The 21,385-nt window shown below is 48.9% G+C and overlaps 2 protein-coding genes across 3 annotated transcripts in view; one reads left to right on the top strand and one right to left on the bottom strand.

Annotated features, from left to right (window-relative positions):
• RFTN1 (raftlin, lipid raft linker 1) overlaps positions 1-5,262 on the top strand; it is a 193,133-nt gene extending 187,871 nt beyond the window's left edge. Inside the window, exon 10 of the mRNA XM_046003505.1 lies at positions 3,913-5,262. Within this exon, the coding sequence (XP_045859461.1) occupies positions 3,913-4,308 (396 nt within the window). The 3' untranslated portion in view covers positions 4,309-5,262. The remainder of the gene's footprint in view (positions 1-3,912) is intronic.
• A 12,443-nt stretch (positions 5,263-17,705) lies between these two features.
• OXNAD1 (oxidoreductase NAD binding domain containing 1) overlaps positions 17,706-21,385 on the bottom strand; it is a 37,257-nt gene continuing 33,577 nt past the window's right edge. For both annotated transcript variants that reach the window (XM_046002252.1, XM_046002253.1), the window contains 3 exons: positions 19,869-20,111; positions 18,981-19,089; positions 17,706-18,300 (listed from right to left, as the gene is read on the bottom strand). In XM_046002252.1, the coding sequence (XP_045858208.1) occupies positions 18,146-18,300; positions 18,981-19,089; positions 19,869-20,111 (507 nt within the window). In that variant the 3' untranslated portion in view covers positions 17,706-18,145. The remainder of the gene's footprint in view (positions 18,301-18,980; positions 19,090-19,868; positions 20,112-21,385) is intronic.

The following is a 21,385-nucleotide window of genomic DNA, read 5'->3' as shown; positions in this document are numbered from 1 at the left end:
GAAAGAAATCACAACTAGGCAGAGAGGCAGGCAGAGAGAGAGGAGGAAGCAGGCTCCCCGCAGAGCAGAGAGCCCGATGCGGGGCTTGATCCCAAGACTCTGGGATCGTGACCTGAGCCAAAGGCAGAGGATTTAAGCCACTGAGCCACCCAGGCGCCCCAGCATTGTGTAATTCTTAAGATAAAGACGGGAATCTGCATGAGATTCACAGGGCCATGTGTGGTCTGGCTCTTCTGCCACTGTCCCCATCATCTGCATTCCAGCTACTGTGGCCTTCAGGCTCTTCTGTGTCCCTTCTTACCACAGGGCCTTTGCTCTGACTGTTCCCTCTGCCTCAGACCCTCTCCTCCTTTGTGTGTATAAGTAATGAAATGTGTGAGCCCAGGACATTCATATTCTGTCTGGATTGAAATCTAAGGAAAGGGACCACAAGGCTGGCACACCAAGGACACAGCATTTTGAGGCCTCTTTTAATCAGCAAAGTGGAGAAAATTCTCCCGTCAAGACTTTTCAGCATTTGAAAGAAACTTCTTTGTGAGTGGGGCTTTCAAAGCAAGTAATTAAACTCCATCCGAGGTAATAGATGATTTCTCCCACACCCAAGTCTTCCTTCCAGCTCCACTCCTTGAAGTGGGGGCAGGTAACAGACAGTTTTTAACATGTGGGAATTAAATCCATTAGCCTTTGCTGACATGGAACTCTGGACCCACACTGCTGTCAAGTGAAGGATTTTTTTCTTTTGCATACTTCTTTCTGACATGGACGACTAGTGGAAATCTTTCTGAGTGTGGACGCCAGCGCCACAGCCAAGTGCCACAGACCCACTGACTGAGGAAGGCCCTGGCGCTGGAGTGGGCTGCTTCATTTGTTCAGAGGCTCTCCCTGGTACTGCTCCAGATATGGCATCCCTCCTCCTGGCTGGGCTGCCAGCCTTTAAGAGTGTGAATGTTCCAGACCTCCCAAAAATCTGTCACCGTCCCGGGGGTGGCTGTGTCCCTGCTTCTCCTCATCTTGCTTTCTGAGATGGTGCCTTGTTGAGCCTTGGGATCGGGAACAATCGTGTTATTTGTTAAAACCCCTGACTGTCCTCTGCTCAAAGGAGCAGAAGGGAGTGGTGAAGGGGGTAGGTGTGAAGATGGGAGGGAGACAAGGAAGTCCTTCCATGAGGGGCAGAGCTGGGGCTGCAGGAAGACAGGGGGTGTCTTTGTCTTAGCTCAGCGCTTCTCAGACTGGGGCCCGTGGACCAGCAAGATGGACCTTACCTGGGAGTTTGTTAAAAATGCGAAGTCTCCCTCCCCTTCCCAGGTTGCACTGAGTCCGAAACTGTGGGATGGGGTGAGTGTTCAGTTTCAGGAGTCCTCTGGATGGTTGTGATGCCCATTCAAGTCTGCGGGCCGGTGTCTCAGTTATCTAATGTAGGGTCCTTTCTTGGCTCACCTGTGCACTGCCATTCAAATTTTATCATTATTTTCTTTTTAAAAATAGGCCTGTCAGGGAGGCTTTGGTGTAGATCTTTTTTTAAATAAGCCAAACCAAAGTATCTTTAATGGCAGTTAAATCTGTATTTCCATTAGCTGACTATTTGGCCTAATGAGCCAAGCACTTGACCCAGCAGATGCCACTTGACATCAGTCTGAAAGGGGAGGCACTTGTGTGCGGGGCTGAGCCCTTCCAAAGGGGCGTGGCCTCTCCCTCTGTTTCCTCTCCTCCTTGCCCCTAGGGCGAAAGCCTAAAGCCTTTCTTCCACCAAGAATGAGGTTGTAGGGAACCGGAGACACCTGCGTCTGAGTTCCAGCATCCTGTTTTCTAGCTCTGTGACTTCGGGCAAGTTACTCAACCTCCCTGAACCTCTACGCACTCATCTATCCAATCGTAGTAACCATGATTAGTGAGAGTACTTCTTTGGAGATTCAGGGCCATGGGAGACCTTGCCACAGTGTGAGATACATGGCACTTTGCTATGTGCTCGCTCCTTCGCAGGCGGGTACCTGCTGGCAGTCCACCATTATACTTTGGAACATTTTGCTTTTCCGATGTCTCTGGGTTTGGGCTCCTGCTGTTTCTCTGCTTCAGGAGAATGCCTCCACAAGAGACTGGAGAAGAAGGGAGAGCTGAGTCAGGGTCTCCTCGGAACTCGGCTGCAGCACCCATGACAGCTGTGGAGGGATGGGAGCCCCCCCCCCAGGCAGTAGGGGGACTGAGTGATGGCACCATGGCCCAACTAAGGTCACAGAAGACTGTAGTCCTAGAAGGCAGTCTAGGATTACCCTGTGGTGACCAAGAAGGACAGATTACGTTGGCTGGGATCGTGCCCACCAGCTCAGTGCTCACAGCCCCAAATCCTCTGCCCTGTAGTCCCTGGAGAAAGTGGCTGATGTGTTCTCCTGGTGGCTTATATCAAATCAACAAACTGTGATCTCTAGGAAACTAGGTATGGCTGGGCTTCCAGAGGACACGGGGAAGTTCTGCTTCATTAGCAAGAGCAGAGCCCGAGAGAAGAGCTGGGTTTGCATTACAAAATAAGAGTCCTGGGGCGCCTGGGTGGCTCAGTCCTTAAGTGTCTGCTTTCTGCTTTGGTCCTGGGATCAAGCCCCACAGGGGCCTCTCTGCTTGGCAGGAAGCCTGCTTCACCCTCTCCCTCTCTCCCTGCTTGTGTTCCCTATCTCGCTGTTTCTGTCTCTGTCATATAAATAAATAAATAAAACCTTTAGAAAGAAAATAAGAGTCCAGGATAACATCTGGCAGAGGTAAAATCTTTCGGTGGTTGAACACCGCCCAAGGGCAGGGGGCGCTGTCTGCGTCCACCACCACAGGACCCGGCAGAGGTGCAGCTCCACCCTGGGGGCAGCACCTAGTTGAGAGATTGAGGAATTTGCGACTTGGAGAGATTAACGACTTGCCGAGGACCAACGGCTAACTTCCCTCTGGGGTAGTCTGAGCTTCCTCCACCCAAGCCCTGAGCTCCAACAACAGGATCCCTGTGCTGGCAAGGCGAGGCCTCAGATCCCTCCCAGAGGCTGCCAGGCGGGCATCTCGAGGCCACATGCCATCCATGCAGGACGCTGACTTTGGACCTCAGCACCACTGCTGCCCCCAGCAGCAATGTCTGTGGCGTGTGGGCACATGATCATGGGGCCTCTTCGAGCCCAGTCTCACCTCATAGTTTTAAGTTCTTGCCCAGCTCCATTACTGACTGAGCAACCTTATCCTCTCTGAGCCTCTGCCAGTGGGGAAATGCTTAGTTGCAGGGAAGCTCCCCAGGGAGCAGCCTCTGAAAGATTTGGGTGGAAGAACGTTTTAGGGAAAGTGCCCCCTGGAATACCTGTGGGGAAAGGAGGGCACAGGAGCGGGCAGGGGGAGAAGCTGGGCTGTGAGGCAGTCACAGCAGTGGCTGTATGAGCCAGCCCCCGTGGGAACCCAGGAGCTGGGATGGCCTTTTCAGTTGGCCGCAGGTTCTGTGCCCTTCTAACTCTGGTGATCTGGTGAGAGAATGCAGGCCCGTCCGTGCTTGGTAACCCACAGCCCCCTCAGAATGGAAGCACGTACCCAGAGCCCTGGCTCCTAGGACGGGCAGGCCCCACGTCTCTTCTCCCATCCTGCTTCTCCAAGTGATAGGATGTCAGGATCTCCTTTCCCAGAGCCGACTGAAAGACAGACCCCTCGTCCCCAGAGACTCCTGAACTGCACGTCTGAAACAGCTCATGGAAGGCATCAGGCTGGCTCTTAGAGCGGGTGTGGTGCGTTTGGGCCATGATTCCAGTTTGGCACTGGTAATGCTCTGCTCCAGGGACACTGGGAATGGTGTGTCTTGCCCCAGGAAGCGACGTGGGTGGGAAGGCAAACAGACAACCAGGTGAAGCCCTGGGTTCACGGAGCCTGTGTTTATTTATCCCCGTCCTCTCTGGTTTCTAGTTCCAGTGGCGGTTCTCCCGAGAAGACATGCACAGCAGGCAGATGAGGAAATCCAAAGGTAAACTGAGCGCCAGAGACAAGCGACAAGCAGAAGAAAACGAGAAGAACTTAGAAGACCAGTTTTCCAAATCCGGAGACGCGGGAAACTGTGTGCCAGGCTCGCATCAGGATGGCGAGGCCTCTGGGGAGATCAAAGTCCCTATCCAGGGGGTCACAGGAGGAAAGCAGCATCCTGACCCACTCTGCGTGGAGGGCGGGGCTGTGCAAAATGGTCCAGGCGGGCCCTGCAGGGCCCCCACGGGGGGCTGCACTGGGCACTCCCATTCTGGGGAGGGTGCCAGGGAGGGAGATGCCGGGGAAGTGGCCACAGAACCTTCCTCGGGGGACGACAACTGAGTCTAGAGCATGGGTGTTGAAAGCCTGATGAGCCGGCAGACCCGAGGCTCTGTGCCAGCATCCGGGTTGGGGGCCGGTTTGCCCCAGTGTCCCGTGTTACCCTTTGGCTTGGCTTGACCTCTTCTTGTGAGCTCACCCGGGCCCTCCGAGGGCTTGGGTCCCTGACTGTGTTGGTCTCCGCACATCCGTTAGAAATGTGTCGTAATGCCCCAGTGTTAGAATGCAAGAGGTCAAGTTATTTCTTCTCCGTTTCCCAGTCCCACAGGAGGGACTGGACCAGCTAGTGCCTGTGTCCACCCCCAGGGCCTCCGGGGAGCATTTGAGTCAAGTCCATCATTGGCTACAAATCAAGGCTGTTGTTCATACCAACCCCCCCTTGCTGGGGCACTGTCCATCCCCTGCTATTCTCTGCAGCTGCTTGGTGATGTGACAATGCCTGGAGGCCATCAGGTGCCCTAGTATCTCCACCCCACGGACCCTGCTGCTTTGGTGAAGAAACTGACAGTAGGGAGGGGAAGGTGCCGCACCTCCCAGCTTTTCTCGAAGTATTCCCATAGATACCGGTAATCTGGAAATGAAGAGGTAATTCTGTGTGTGCCCCTCCTCTTGCAGAATGTCCGAGAAAGTATTCTGTATTAGTATTAATGCCAAAAACTTTTTTAAGGGTTTTGTACTCAGCACATCCCACGAACACATGTTCCTTCCATCATTTCAGGGCAACCTGGCCAGTCGGGAGCCCTTGTTATGTGCTATTTTAATCAGTGTATCGTTGGCCAAGTTGTTTCCATGTGTGCTCTCACGTGTTTCTATTGTCCAGAAAGTATTGTTCAGGCTTTAAGTAGATGCAACTGGCAAACCGTGGAGAGAGAATGCCGATTGTCTTGACCCGAACAACCGCCTTTCTCTTCTCTTTCTTGTTTAGTTACTTAAAGCAATAAATCATCGATGAGTTTAGCGCATTGTAAGTACTGAGTATTGTGTCACAGTGAAAAGTCCTAGCCTGAAGCCCAAAGGCTCAGTAAGTTGCTGACTCCTGGCAGCACGATGATTTGGGGGAAGAAAATGAAGTTCCTGTGGAAAATAGCAGAAGCAGTGAAGCACACTGTGCTTTCCTGTCATTTATAGAAAGAAGATGGAAAGTAGGATTCAGGTGTCACCTGCTAACGCAGGCCACAGCCACCTCCCATAGCCCGAAGTGGTAGAGACAAATACCATTTAAAAACAAAAAGCCCTATATCAGTTTCTTTGCATGTTTTCAGACTTTTTTTTTCCCAAAAAGATTTGTTTATTTTAGAGAGGGGGAGAGAGAGTGCACACACGCGTGAGTGGGGGCCGGGGCAGAGAGAGAAAGAGAAAATCCCAAGCAGACTCCCCACTGAGCGTGGAGCCAGATGCCAGGTCAATCCCAGGATCCAAGAGATTATGATCTGAGCCGAAATTCACCACTCGGGTGCTTAACCGACTGAGCCACCCAAGTGCCTGTTACCAGACTTTTAAGTAAATTATTTCATGAAGCAAATCTCTTGCTTGTTTGCAAGTTTCGCTAAAATAAACACATTTGTACTGTATTTTTAAAGGAAGTACTGGAAACCTTTGTAAGCCGCATTGTACAAGTGTTTTTCTCTGGGTTTTTCAGCGAACTTCCCCCACCGAGCCCCAGAGCTTCCCTAAAAAGGCTGAAGGCTCTGATCAAAGAGAAAACAACCATTTAAAATTGACATTTTCCACAGTTATACTCAAGAATATTTATATAGTATTGGTTTAAAAAATTATCTCTTTGGCTATATCTTAGAGGATCATGGCTTTTTACAAATATGCTAGTTAGCAGAGCCTGGCAAAAACACTACCCATCTCTCCCGACTTTGGAAAGCAGTTGGTCCCTGGCCACACCCTTCACGTGGATGGCCTACATCACTCAGATGTGGGTACATTTTTCCTATAATTCAGTGACATTTATGCTGGCTGCCAATGTTATGGGGAAAAAAAAAATTAAAGGTGATTGTTGCTAATTTGAATTCCTCAGGGAGTTTGGCCCTAGTATCAGGCTGACAAGTAATTCCTGAAGGTCTTGTCTTTTCCCCCCTTCTCCACATCTTGCTGCTAATCTGCCAAAACATCGGTCTACCTGAGGCGGTTCTCAAACTGGCTGACCTTAGAATCGCCCGGAGAGCTTTAAACATTCCTGCTACCTGGGTTCCATCTAGAGAGTGGCCCGGGCACCAGATTTTAAGCCCCCTGGGATTCCAGGTACAGCCAAGGGTGACAGCCACTGGCCACAAGGTTGCCAGGAGTTGAATCACAGCTTGTTCCTTGTGAAATGTAATGCTTTTTACAAAAGGTAGGTAATTAAGGCCCTAACAATCCCAACATCCTCATGTGCATTTCAAGATGCCGCATTCCTGAAGGAAATTGTACTCTCCTATGATGGCCAAAAGGGTCAAAGGCCCTAGTTGGAGCTGACAAGGCCCTGTGACCAGGAGAAGACATAGAAGCTTGTAGTGTTTGGCTCCAGGAGGCTTGTGCACGTGGCATTCAGTCTTCGGGCCTGCACCTCTCACAGCAGGTCTGGAAGGAATGGGGCGTTCAGGCTGTGATCAGGTGATTTACCTGCGGACCTAAGTGACTTTGATGGCCCTGCTGCCACCATCATGCAGCCTGATGGGGCATTCCAGGGAGTCAGAGGTAGTGCCATCAGGGAAGGCCAAGTCGAGCCTCACGGGAGGGACAGAGCAACTGCCATGGAGGGTTCTGGTCATTTTCTGGCCCAGTTGTTACCTATGGAAAGAGATTTTTAGAGAGGGAAGAAAAAACTTCCCCCAGGAGCAAAAGCAGTTCTTCTGAAGCTGTGGCTGAATTCTGAGTCTTTGGCTAGGAAACTATTTCTAAGGCCTCGCCACTTCCAGGGGGGCTCGGGAGGGGTGTGGGTGGGAGGAAATCTTACCCCGCTTCATAAGACGCAGGCATAGTGCTCTCAAGTGCACCTGGGCACAAGGTCGGAGAACTGACACGTGGAAAGCCTGAGGACACCCATGTTCAGGAAGCAGTATGCCTGTTTGACATGGGGCCCCGTGCAGGAGAAAAGCCCAGCTGGGCTTTGGAATCAGCTGGTTAAGATGCTAACCTGCACATGCCATCTCAAATTAATTTTGTCACATCTCCAAGTACCCACATCCCCGTGTGTGAAAGGGGGCTGACACCACCTCATCAGGTTTTTGGATGCAAACGAGGTACGCAAAGGGCTTGGTGTGGGGGGCAGGTAATGACCATGCCGGCAGGTAACACACGTGGCAGAGCTCAGCCCAGTGCCACCGGCTGCTCTACTTCTGGCCCCTCCAGCAGTCTGGGGCCCCGTGACTGGGTTCTGGCTGACGGGACCTGAGCAGATGGTGCGCAAGCCCCTTCTGGCCCTGATCTTTCCATGGCACCCCATGCTACCTCTGCCCTCTCTTCCCCAACACCCTTGGCAGAGTTCGCACAGACCAGGACATGAGGATACAACAGAATGAGCTACAAGCTAAACCACTGAGAGTGTTACCTGTTACAGAAACAGAGCATAGCCGTCCTGACAGAAATACTTCAACGATTTTATAATAAGTTATAGAATACTTAAAAACAATGTTTATAAAATCTTAATGTATTCGTGTTTTTAAGATTTTATTTATTTTGAGAGAGTGAGAATGAGCCAGGGGGAGGGCAGGGGCAGGAGAGAGAGAATCTCTGGCAGACTGCCCCCTGAACGCAGAGCCCAGTGCGGGGCTCCACCACACCCCCGAGATCACGACCTGAGACTAAATCAAAGAGTCTGGACACTGAACCGACGCGCCACCCGGGGCATCCCTATTCGTTAGCGGTTTATAAGCCACAATACAGCCAACGTTAGTCCAGTCCTTGTCTGCATTTTTCCAAATCGCCAAACTGATTATACTTCACTGGAGTTATGCTCGATGGGACCAGCGTCAAGAAAACACAAGGACGAGATGTTCTAATTCATTTCTTTTTTTTTTTTAAGTTGTAATTGCCATGATTTTTTTTTAAAGATTTTATTTATTTGACAGAGAGAAATCACAAGAGAGGCAGGCAGAGAGAGAGGAAGGGAAGCAGGCTCTCTGCTCAGCGGAGAGTCCCCGATGTGGGACTCGATCCCAGGATCCTGAGATCATGACCTGAGCTGAAGGCAGCGGCTTAACCCACTGAGCCACCCAGGCGCCCTCTAATTCATTTCTTATGAGGCACATGTTATCATTACTCTGAACATACTAATCATGGCCGGTTGGAAACCACAAGACAACTTTCAGGCATAGCTCTCGGACTAGCAGAGCTCATTATTAGGAGGTTCCCGTTCACCAAAACTCATCACTCAGGCAACCTAGTTCAGTTGCTTGGGGTCTCACTGACCCTGGGGGATGTGGGCAATGGGTGTGGTCCGGGCTCTGGGCTCCCAGCACAGGCAGGCCAAGAGCAGCTCTTGGGAATAAAGACTGATTCGTGAACGGGGGGGGGGGGGGGGGGGGGGGGGGCTGGGGTGTGAGAGGGGGGAGGAGAAAGGGGGACTGCATGTCAGCAGCACCTTTGAGGGGGCCCAGCACTGATCCCCGGCTGTCCCAGCAGCTCCCGTCTCCAAGAGCCCTGCCAGAGGGGCAGAAGCCACGACACAAGTGGGCCCTGGTGACAAGCACTCCACCTGTTCGTCAAACCCCCAAGACAAGTGACACAGCCTCCTGGCAGAGTTGGGCTCTCCTGGACCTGGTCCCCAGAGTTTGGCACCGAGAAGTACGTGGACAGTAGATCTAAGGACAAGAGCCAACAAGCCTTTGGCTGGGATTTCCGAGGTGACGGTGGGCAGAAATGGAGGCAAAGCGAAAGTGTATCACAGGTTCCTGTTGGGCACGATTGTGTCTGCGGCCAGTTAGTTAAGAGAACTCCCTCTGGTCTGCTCTCCGAACCCAGTAGCTGCTTGCTGCCCCAGCCCCCGCCAGCAATGGGCTGTGCCGTTTCCCTGTGCGTTTCTCTGGGGATAAGATGGGTCTCCATACACATCCGTAGTTTCTAACTCCTACAGCAGCAAGCCGGGTGCTGGGAAGACTGCAGTGAATGAGCCAGACCCAGTCCTGGCTCCCTCGGGGCCCATAGCACACGCTAGGTCACTGCATCAGGTGCTGTCACCGGGGAGCCACGTGGAGAAGGGCCGGATGTGGGGAAAGCCCGGGCAGGCAGAGGGAACCTGCTCAGGGAAGGCTTACAGAACAACCAGCCCTCGGGGGAGCAGTCAACGGAGGGCAGTGTGCCTTGCAGCTCTGAGCATGGACTCTGGGACCACCCTGCCTGGCTAGAATTGACTCACCAGCGTATGTGGCCTTGGGCTAGTTACTAAACCCTTCTGTGCCTCGGTCACCTCATCTGTAAAATGGAGATAAAAGGTGTGAGAAAGGAATATATGCTAAGTGCTTTGAGAACCTGGGGGGAGTAGCAGCGAGGAGACTGAGATGGATGGGCCAGGGCCTGAGGCCAGCTGAGCCTCACGAACCATGGTCAGGAGTCTGGTCCTCTTGGGAGGAGTGATGGGGGGGGCTATTGGTCACTTTGAAGTAGGGAAATGACATTAAATTTGTCTTTTTAAAAGATCTTTCTGGCTGTTGGAGGAGAAAAGCGTGTAGGCGTTCTAGAGAGGGTACAGAGCTGTGAGGCGAGAGTTCTGGTCCAGGAGGCGGTGTGGATGGTTTGCACCTCGGTGAGCAGGAGAGACAGGGACAGCTTTGAGAGTCATTTAGGAGCACACACTGACTGGATTCTGTGACTGACTGGAGAGGGAGGGAGTACTGGAGCGACCGGCCATACCAGAACCTGGTTTAAGTACTGCCCGTTTTCGAAGTTATTTCCTCAGAATAATAAATATTTCAGTGAGACTGCCATTGTTTAAAAACTTTCCTAGCACTCCTCTCACGGATTAGTTTTAAGGATTTGAATGACTATTCCACAAAGTTACTAAAATGTAAGTGTTGATAGTTTCCTTAAGACCCAAAGAATATACCTTTAATTTTGGGAGGGAGGGAGTTGTTTGCGAACGGATACAGCTGGTGGGGAGGTGCCACAGGTAAGGCGTGTGGCTGTCTGACTGCAACTCCGTGTCCTGGGTCAGAAGGACAGAGCCCAAGTTTTGTCCCAGAAGATTGTTTTTTTTTTGGTGTTGCTGACCGTCACGGTCACGGCTGTCTGCTGTGGGGACTGTGTCTTAGAAATGGAGTGAAGAGGAGGGGGGCACCTGGGTGGTGCAGTTGGTTGAGTGACAACTCTTGGTTTCAGCTCAGCTCAGCTCATGACCTCGGAGTCATGAGATCGAGCCCCACATCAGGCTCCGTCCTCAGCAGGGAGTCTGCTGCTCTCTCGCCCTCTTCCTCTGTCCCTTCCCTACTTGTACACGCGCGCACACTCTCTCTCTCTCCAATAAATAAATAAATCCTAAAAAAAAAAAAGAAAAAAGAAAAAAAAGAAATGGAGTAAAGGGATTTACCTTTTAAAAAGGTAAGACCATTTAAAAGCACGGATCCCACATTGGCTGATGGTGAAAGAAAGTAAGCTTCCCACTCTGTAATGAATGCAGTCTTCAGTAATAAATCTTTCTGTATTTAAATGTGCTGCCCACTAGTTATTGAGTTCAGTATGGCTTTGGATTTTTCTGCTGCCCCTAAATAATATAAAGGCTTAATGAAGGTAAGAAACAGATTTCACTTTCCAGGGTGAATATTTTAAAAGCTTCCTGTAATGAGGCTCTGTGAACCTTGCTGGGTACCTCTGCTCTTGTTGACTCTTCAACAAAAAGAACAAGAAAATCATCCTGGAAGGAAGGACAACTGGCAAGCCTGCCAGTTTCTGGATCCACGAAATGCCCAAGTTACTAACTACTGAAAACTTTGACTTCTCACAGAGCCAGGGAGCTATCAATTCAGCCGCTGTCTCAGTCCAGCCCACCTTAAGCCCCAATAGGAAAATGTCAGTTTTCTTTCTTATTAATGGTGAATCCACCTTTTCTCCTGAGCCCCAGCTCCAGAATTTAATCAGCACTGTGGTGCACAAGTCCTCTACATCAAACCCAAACGTTTCCCTTGCTTCAGTCCAAGGCAGTTTCTTCTTCTGTCGACACTGGAGATGCAAGCAACAGCCACCGCAACAGTGAATCAAAGACCTGAAGACAGCTAGAACCCTCCTTAGTCATCTCTCATCAGAATGGCCAACCTCAACTACCCCCTGACCCTCCCATCTCTAAGGCCCATTTTTTTCCATCAGGAAATTGCAGAATGGTCATGCCGAAAGGGATGGTAAGTTGCATAGTCCTACCCACTTGACAGATCAGGAGAGCAGGGCATGGAGGGATGGTGAGTCGTGCAGGGACCAAGTTATAGAACAGTGAGGGATGATTCAGGTCTTTCTGTACCTAGCACCCTGTTCTCTCCAGCCTACCACACAGCCAACTAAACTTGTCTCATTCTTTGTTTCTTCTCTTTAGGCTCCTACAGTCCCTAAGAACAGAGAGGCATAGTTGGATTTTTAAAAAATCTCACTAATTGGAATGCTCTGGCAATGGGGTGTTCTGGATAAATGACTCTCTTAGAAAAAAAAAATGGTTGCCAGTCTATCCTGTTAATGGTGGGGAGAACTTTGGAACAAGCTCAAGGATATGTCTGTGTGGGCAGAAAGCCCTCCAAAAGGAGAGGAAGGAGACCAAGTCCCAGTCCCATAGTTCTAACTTTGTCACTCCCAGCCACACGGTCTTGGGCAAACCATCTAACCATGCAGTCTCATTTTTCTTTTTGGTAAAATGGGAAGGCATCATCACCCTGATCAGTCCTGCCTACTGCACATAAATGTGGATAATTTAATGAGATAAAATGAACAAGCATCAAATGTCAAGTACTTCTGAAGGACTCAACTGATACTAGAACTCTAACCAAAATCTAGACCACCAGTGAATTCAGTTAACCCCTGAGTTACTATTTCCCATTAGTTTCCCTCTACAACTTTACCTGTGAAAAGGAACCTATATCACTATCTTTGTGTTTAAATAACCTGGAGATGAATAATAGGAGGTAAAGAAAATACAGAATATACTAAAAAGCTAGAATAATTAAAACAGTGTTATACCAGAGCACGAACAAATAAGTAATCCTATGGAACAGAAAGCCTAGGGAAGAAAAAAATCCATCTGTAGGTGGAAATTTCACATGTGATAAAGGAAGCATTTTAAATCATGGAGGAAAGTATAGACTATTGGATAAATGGTGGTGGGCAACTGGAGAGCCATACGAAAAGGTCAGATGCCAATCCCCTGTCGAGCACAAAAATTAATTCCCAATGGGTTAAAGACCTGCAAAAGTATCAGTAGACTGTATATGTATAAAAGTTGAGAAAAAAGATAGATATATTTGATTATATATAAATTTAAAACTCTGGTGTTAAGTCATAACAAACAGAATTCAGCAACAAGTATCAGAGTAGGAAAAACATTTGCAACACATATACAGACAAAAGAGTAGCATTCATTTCTATTTTATAAAGACAAATCAGTAAGACATTAAAATAAACATAAAATGTGAACACACCATTCTAAAAAGAAATGGCTAAAATACTTCAGCTACTTCCTGGCATTTTCTTTATCCAAAAATCATCTTTGACTCAACTGACAGAGAAAATACAGTTTAAAGACTTAGACAATCTAGTGTTGCCAGAAGGTAGAGAAACGGGTGCTTTCATACTCTACTAGAATATAAGCCAGTTAGGCATTTTACAGAGTAATTGGGCAATACCAGCCAACTTTTGATCTGGAAATGATACTTCTGGTAATTCAAGAGGAATACACACATAAAAATTATACAAATAAGTTTGTTCACTGCAGTGCTGTTCATAACAGGCCCAGACTGGGAACAATCTAGAACAATCTAGAACAGTCATCATAGAGATGCAGTTACATACACTGTAGCACACATCCAGTGTGGAGTGTGTGAGAAGACTGAAATTCACAAGCACACCTACCTGTATATGTATATAAGGTGAATACACTGTAAAATGTCTAATACCTAGCAATCTCTTTATATCGAAATTCATTCTAGGCCAGGGAGTGGGATGGGAGAGAAGAAAACTTCAGCATTTTGGTGTACATATTTTCATATTATTTGATGGTTTATGATCATATTTATCAAGTAATTTAAAGAGAACAAAGGAATAGACAAAATCTTGGTATGCTGATTGCAAGTGAACTGGGACCCAGGGATGAGATGGAAAAGACGAGGTCAGGTTTATGGGCTCCTGCGGGGTTTTTAAGAACCCGGAACACACTGGACCGAGATGGCTGCTCAGCAATGAGGACGTCTGGATTCCTGAACACAAACACTTCTAAATGCGTGCCTCGTGCTGATGGTGGGTTAGGACATAGTTCCTATGTCAACACCACGCTTGCTCTGGAGGCATACATTAGGAAAGAATAATATAAAGACAAGGCATCTCACTATTTCTCTAAGATGAGAATAGAAAACATCTTTGAGTTTCATTTAAAATAAAATGAAAGAACAGTGCTAGGGTTGAATTATCAGCATAAGATCATCTGCAATACCCAGGAATGAAGGAAATTGCTGTTTTCCATCCAGAAAGGGGAAAAAAAAAAGAAAAAAAAAACAATCTCAGGCAGAGGCGCACGACACTAGACAGAGCCCACATGCGCGCATTACTGTTGCTCACACGAGCACATGCAAACATACCTTCCAGAGCTGTGCACCCTGTAGAACCCTCCTGAGCACCGGCTCCAGGATATGGGCACAGCCCTTCCCACTGCCCCTCCCGCACCTCCACTCACTGGATGTCATCCTTTAGTGACTCCCCCCCCCCACCCCCCGCCAGCCTTCTACAGCTTCTCTTTTGACCAGTGACTGGTGCAAAAAAAAAACAAAAAACAAACAAACAAACAAAAAAAAAAACAAAAACTTTTCCCTGCAAAGCATTTCCACTTTCAATCACAAAAACATAGTTTTCCGAACTCCCTGACTTGCTCAAGATAACCTTCTATTTTCCTGTCTTCAACGCCTAGCCAGTGACCGCACATACTAGACGCTCAATAAATCACACTTAACCGAGTTACCGTCCTCCAGAAAAAGGTGTCATCTCCCCAACTGGCATCCCACTGAATGATTCCTTCATAGCTTGTCAGGCTGTTACTTCTCTCATCTTAAAAATACTGTTGTTTAGTTAACAGTACTGTACCAACTTACCTGTACTGTTGACTTCCTAGTTTGGGATAAATGCACCAGGGTTATGTAAGATGTTGATATTCAGAGAAGCTGGGTAAAAGGTATATGAAAACCCTTTGCAACTCCTCTATAAACCTAAAATTATTTCAAAATAATGTTTTAAAACAAATTTTAAAAAATGAATAAAAAGGTGGGGGGAGTTCTCTTGACTCTACTTGGCTTTCCTACCCTTTTCCTTCCTTTTATATTAAAACTCTTTGAAACTATTATCTATACCCACTCATTATAATTTATTTCCTCTCAGTTTTTCCTAAACCCACTCCAACCGTTTCGCATGCTTTCCTTCATAACATCCATCTTATGGGGATCACCAGGGGACTTCCAGTTGCCAAATCAATGGCCACTCATGGGAACTCATCCTGTCCTACCAGCATCATGACACAGCTGGCCAGTCTGAGACACTTTCCCCTTGTAGCTTCCTGACACCACACTCCCCCCCTTTTCCTTCTTCCTGCTTAGAGCACTGTTGGTACTTCGGACAGCCCCAACCCTCATCATCCCACACAGCCAACACACCCCCCCTCGCCCCTAACAAGCTGAGCATCAGAAAATTGGTCATGGTAGATACCATCAAATGTACAAAAAGCCATGAGTTCATAATAATACTTTAAAAAAATCTCACTGGTAACCATCTTTGGATGTTGCTAGGGCATCAACTCATATTAGGCCAACTGATAAATAAAGGGGAATAAATCAAACATCAATTCTACCTTTCATCATTTTCCTAACAAGATTTTTGAAGGAGAGGGTACTGCCCCAAACCAGGGTTCCAGGGATCATCTTTATCTCAGAGCTCCAGGAATGGCAGACGATTTGGGAAAGACCAAGTATTTGATCCATTTCCTGGGGAGCGCTGGTGCTCACACAACATTTCAAGTTTGAGGAAGACTCATACATCAGCTTAAGTTATCTCTTGCATATACTGGAGAAGGGTCTCCTGTCAGAAGAAGAAACGTCTTCTCATAGACTCAGGCTGGAAGGATCTTCCGGAATTCCTTTAACACAGCTCATCAGCTCTGGGCAGGTCCTTTCACCCACGTGAGAAATATTTCTTAAGCACTTGTTGTGTGCCAAGCCCAGTGCCGAACAAGACAAGGCCCTACTTGCGTGGAGGTTAAAGGTCAGTGGGCTAAACCTAAGTCATCCAGCCTCTTAAAATGCTTTCTTAAGAGGACAACGAATAGCAAATTAATAACCCACTCAAACGGGGCTCCTCCAAGCACTTTCTATGGTTTATCACATTTAATCTCCGTAACAGCCCTAGGAGGTATGACGTATTATCTGTTTTGTATGCGGTTGCAAGAGTGTGCACACATGTGTGTAATTACAAACTGAGGCATGCCACAGTTGAGTGACTCGCTCAAGGTCATCCATCTAGTAAGCAGTACGACTCAAGGGCTCTCTCCAGTCTTCATGCTCAGCCGCCACACTATGAATCCAAGCCACCCTGGCTGGCGTGAGCTCAGTCTGAGTACCAGAGAGATCCTGAGGAGCCTGGCAGACAAGGGCAACAGATCATTCTTGGCCAGCCAACCAGAACTGCTGTCCAGCACTCAGCACCCAAAACGACAGAGCCGGTCCAAGACAAGGTCATGACCTGGCCCATCTCAGCAGGTTACAGGCAGTGAGAGTGAGTCACTGGCAGGGTGGTGGGCAAGACTGGTGGAACTTGCTCGGCGACCACGGCAGGCAGGCAGGCAGACAGGCTGTGGTGGTGGGTGCACGGAGGCAGTGGGTTGCATCTCCCCAGGCTCCCATCTCGTATTACGCTAAGATGCTCACCCAGCACAGAAAGGCCTGGGTTGGCCACTTTCTCTGTACCTTTCCTTCCCTGCCAGCTGCTTTTGCCAGTCAGCAGAAGAGCCCCCTGCTGCTCCCACATGAATCTCAGGGTTCTAATGCTCTTGTGCATCTTAAGTGCTCAGCCCTAAAGCCCAACCCCTGGGCCTGGGTCCTTTGGGGTCAACTGATGAGTCAGGGCTCCTTACAGTAGCCAGAGCTTCTCATATTCCCCTCACCTCTGAAACGCTGCTGACCTCTGCCTTGAATCAACTTTGAAATTCCCATCAGGGCAACAGGCTCTCCTTTCCTCCTGTTGAATTTAAATCTGGGATTGAAACAGTTGAGAAATAATCTCTGCGTAAAACTCAATAAAATTCAAAATGGGGCAGAGGTTGGAATACTGGTGCCAGCCATCATCAGGCCCCAAAAGTCTGATGTGTCGAAGCCCCCAAAGTCCTCACACTGTAAGGTCCACAGCCCCAGAGATGACAAGGGCCAAGCTGTCTTTTCCTGGCAGCTCAGGAACAGAATCCCAGCTGGGACTCCTGTGTGCTCAGGACTGATCTTTCTCCCCAGACTCCCTTTACCCTCACAGTGTTCTCCAAGCCGGTAGCCTCGGGCCCGACCCTATGCGTCACAGAAAGAATGGCCTGGCCTCAACCTATGTCCTCCTTTTGGATTTTATAAAAATCTAAACAAAAGTAAGGACAGCAGTCTGCTTTCTAGCAGTTTCATTAGAGCAGCCTTGGGATGAGATGAGGCTCCCCCATTGTCTTTAACTATCCTAGAGACTGCTCCCAACCCTGGGCTTAGCAAGGAGCTAAATGTCATTTGCTTTTCTTTCAGTCATTTAACAAGTATGTGTTGAAGAGCTGCTGGTGCCAAGAAGAACCCGGGCAAAGAAATGAAATAAAAGACAGGAAAACAGGATTTAGAAGTGGCTCTGTACCCCCTAATCAATCCTCAGCACATTCTGATAGCCAGCCAGCCTAGTCACTGAAGGCAGGTCCGACATGCAATCCAGCAGTCACCAGTGCCTTTGTCCCCAACGAGAAGCCGCCTCCTACACAGGGTGTGAAGGCAGGCGGCCAAGACGCAGAGCACGGGAAGGGTTTCGTTTGAGAAGAAACTAACAATTAGTCAGGATACATACTTAGGACATTCATTAACATTAAGCAAACGTGCCAGATACTCAATTCCTGAAAGCAGTTTTCCTTATCATCTTCTACTTCCAAACCCACCTTCCATCGTCTGAAGAAGCAAGGCTTCCAGCTACAGGAAGGTGAATGAAGACATTAAATATAAGAAATTTCCAAAGTAAAATTACTAGGAACTTGTTTAAATTTTAAGTTTACTGAGCATATGATACAAAGGTTGCTATCAAATAAAGAGAGCTTACATTTTACACACAAAGCGACATTTTTATATGATAAGATTTAAGTCTATGTCTCCTTTTTCCCTAAGAGGAAAGAAACTCTTTATTGACCACTTCAAGATACATCATGAGATAATCAAAGTTATTAATAAAAGAAAATCAATAAAGTAAAAAATAATTTAATCAATGAAGTCTTTGTAAAAAATTTATCATCTAAGTCTGTCGGCTGGTTTTTTTCCTTTACACTCCATCTGGTCACTTAGTTCAGCCTTAAAAAAAAAAAAAAAGCAAAGCCGAGGAGGGGTAAATCCGTCGTGCCACAAATCCCGTCTCTGTTGCTGTCCTGAGGAGACTTCGCACCTTTCTCTTTTCTACCTTTGCCTGCTCCCTACCACCACTTCTCAAAGCAAATGTGTTCTGGGGGAACATGGCTGTTTTCCAGTTGCTTGGAGAAAAAGTCTGTCATTGGAGGTGGGCCACAAATATAGAACAAAGTCTCTTTCGAAATATGATCTCTTATCTCCTTTTCCGTTATTCTTCCTTCTACCAGAAAAACAGAAAAAACACCAAGTAAGTCCAGCATGCCGGTACTGGAACAAGAAAGAACCACAACTCAGCAGCGGGGTTTACTTCCAGTAACCCAAGCCCCAAGAGTCCAGCGCCGACACACTCACACGCCGGTGCCTGGTGGCAGCCCCGGTGCCTGGTGGCAGCCCCGGGCGCCAGACCCAGGGACAGGGTGCCCCTCCAGGTTCCCCAAGCGTACAGCGAGCCAAGCGGGCACTGACCACCATGCACTCTTCAGACAGGGCCAGTTAGCTTCCTGGTCTCTGGCAGAGATTCAGGACTGGCTTCAGCAAAGAAAATAAATGGTCCAAGCAGGGGAAACCACGGGTAATTTAAATGACCATTAATGCAAATGGCATCAATTCAGTCGAGGCCAGGACATAAATTCTTTGTATGCATACTACAGTGATGACGGAAAGGTCCCTTTAAAATATGTGGAAAATAAATTTTTAACATGGGCAGTAAGAACCCTGTATATAATAAGTAAATCCCACCAAATCTCTCCTCCTTTTTCCATGATGAATCACCTCCCAGTTCCCCAGGTAGGGACATTCCCAGCCGGCAACTCCCGACAGGAAAGCGTCTTCCCTCCACCAGCTGCCCGGGGCCACCACACAACTGTGTGGAGAGAGTCCAGATCCCTCTAAGGGACTCACCCGTGATGTATGGCTTGAGTTCTGCACTGATTTGTGTTGTCTGTTTTGTAACATGCAAACGGCACGCAATCTTCTCAGGAAATTCATTTACTAAATCGAGGATATTTTTCTGGAATGTCAAACGTATCTGGTCACACTACAATTTTAAAAAATCGAAACAGATGTGCACAGCCACTGCCGCTGAACCTCGACTCCCGTTCTGCACACGTCTGCCACTCTCTCCACTTAGAGAGGTATTGTTTGCAGCCTAGCGGGCCGGAGCCTTCTGAGTAGAGGGCTATTTGGCTTTAATTGAAATCTGAATATGCTAACAAGCATATTACTAACTCTCCGGGAGATTTTTCTTTTCCCTTTTCCTCAAGCATTGGCAATTAAGCAGCAGTTTCACTGACCACAGTTGTGTCTTTTAACTGTTTCTATTCTTTTGTTCATCCCTGCAGCTGCAAAGCAATCCAGAGTGAAAGGCTTCTCCTGTCGCATGTACTTCCTTTCAACAGTCAGAACCGACCGAGGTTTCATTCACCCGGCGGGGGCCAAAGTCCGTGCCTCTCACCTCCACCTGTAACCAGCGAGCCCCCCTGTAGGTCTCCTGACTCCGCGGCCGCTTGGGCTGTGATGACCTTTCTGTTCATCCGCCCCCCGAGTCAGGCCCACCAAACCTATCCTTATCCTGTCCTTTCCCTGGAAGCCTCAACACTAGCTGTTTCGCTGTCCTGCCTAACAAGTGTTGCTTAACTCCCCACCAGAGCATGGTTAAGCCTTGCCAGGCCTAATGTTACAACAAACTCTTCTGGCGAAGACAGAAGTAACGGGAAGAAAGTTCCGTGGACGACTCACACCCTGCCATGTGTTCGGGGGCGAGCTAGGACCCGTCTGTTTCTCCCTTACCTTAAACAGGAGCTCGCTGGTGTTCTGGGCACTGTAGAAGAGCCTTATCGCCCCCATCTCAGAGCCGCCTCCTTTGTCTGCCCATTCTCTATGCAGGTCGGCCGCGTGCCGCAGGATGGAGAGCAGAGGGTTAATTCCGACTCCCCCTGCAATCAACACAAGGTTTCTGGGGGCATCGGCAGGCTGCGGGTCAAAGAAGAACTCTCCGCCCACTCTCACGGCCACTTCTGAGTCAAGTGTACACTATGGCAGGGAGGAAAAGATCCATAAGTGCCTTGGGGCACAGGCCTTACACCTAATGCTCGTCTTTAAGAAAACAGACTACATCCGCCTCCTGCCTTTTTATCAGTGCGGAGGATGATTTTTACAGCCGCTCTCAGTTGTCGGGGGGCCTGTGACCTGGTTCCACTTGTCCATTACGTAGGCTGTTCGCTCCTCTGCCGCTGTGATCCATACTGCCCAGCCGCTCCAGAACTGAGAAGAGGGGACTCCCTTCAGTTCACTTCTTAGGGGATGAACCGGGCTGTGAGAGAGACACTGGACCCAGGGGACAGCCCTGAAGCAGGAGTTTCCTGAGTGGCACTCCTTTTCTGGCCAAAGCCATGGAGCAGAGACAGGCAGGTGGGGCAGGTGTCATTACACCGCGGCTACCCTGGGCTGGTCAGAGAAGACTCTGGGTCCCAGGGAAGCTCGCTCCGGGCCACCAGCAGGGCACAGCCAGAGAAGCTCGCTCCGGGCCACCAGCAGGGCACAGCCAGAGCCGCTGCGCAGGCTTAAGGCCGGGACTGCAGTGCTGACTGGGACTGTTCACTTCTCTCCGGAGCAGCAAGAATGGGCAGCTGAGCCTTCCCTCACCAGGCGGTGACTGCCATACCTGCCCACCCTTGAGAGCACCTGTTGGGTGAGGTCACTTAGGAAACACCATCAGAGCCAAACACACCGGTTCTCCAGGGGGTGAGAGCAGCCCTGGAAGGGGGTGTTTGGGAAATAAGTGGTGATACTCTTTTATTGTCAGAATGGTTTGGGAAACCCGGCTGGCATTTAGAGGGCAGGACCAGGGATGCTAGATACCTTGTGAAGTTAGCAGTGCCCTGGAGTTGGCTCCCACTCAGCTGATGGTGAAATTTTGAGGGATTTCATGAACCAGTTTTTTTTTTTTTTAATTTTTTATTTGAGAGAGAGAGAGAGAGGCAGCACAAGCAGGGGTAGCAGCAGGCAGAGGGAGGGGGAGAAGCAGGCTCCCCTCTGAGCAGGGAGTCTGATGCAGAGCTTGATCCCAGGACCCCGGGATCATGACCTGAGCTGAAGGCAGATGCTTAACTGACTGAGCCACCTAGGCGCCCGGTGCACCAGTTTCTACTGGTAGCTTGAGATCGGCCATTGAGGGAGTATCTGCAATACAGAGATCAGCAAATCCTGCAAATCACGACTTTTCGTACTCAGCCAGTTTAGCGGCACATCCTCATCGCCAATGCACAGGACTGCCCTGCAGAAACTGCTGAACGGCCCACGGGACA

The sequence above is a fragment of the Meles meles genome, chromosome 4, assembly GCF_922984935.1.
Source record: "Meles meles chromosome 4, mMelMel3.1 paternal haplotype, whole genome shotgun sequence".
Taxonomy (NCBI): domain Eukaryota; kingdom Metazoa; phylum Chordata; class Mammalia; order Carnivora; family Mustelidae; genus Meles; species Meles meles.
This window is presented reverse-complemented; position numbering and strand designations above follow the sequence as displayed.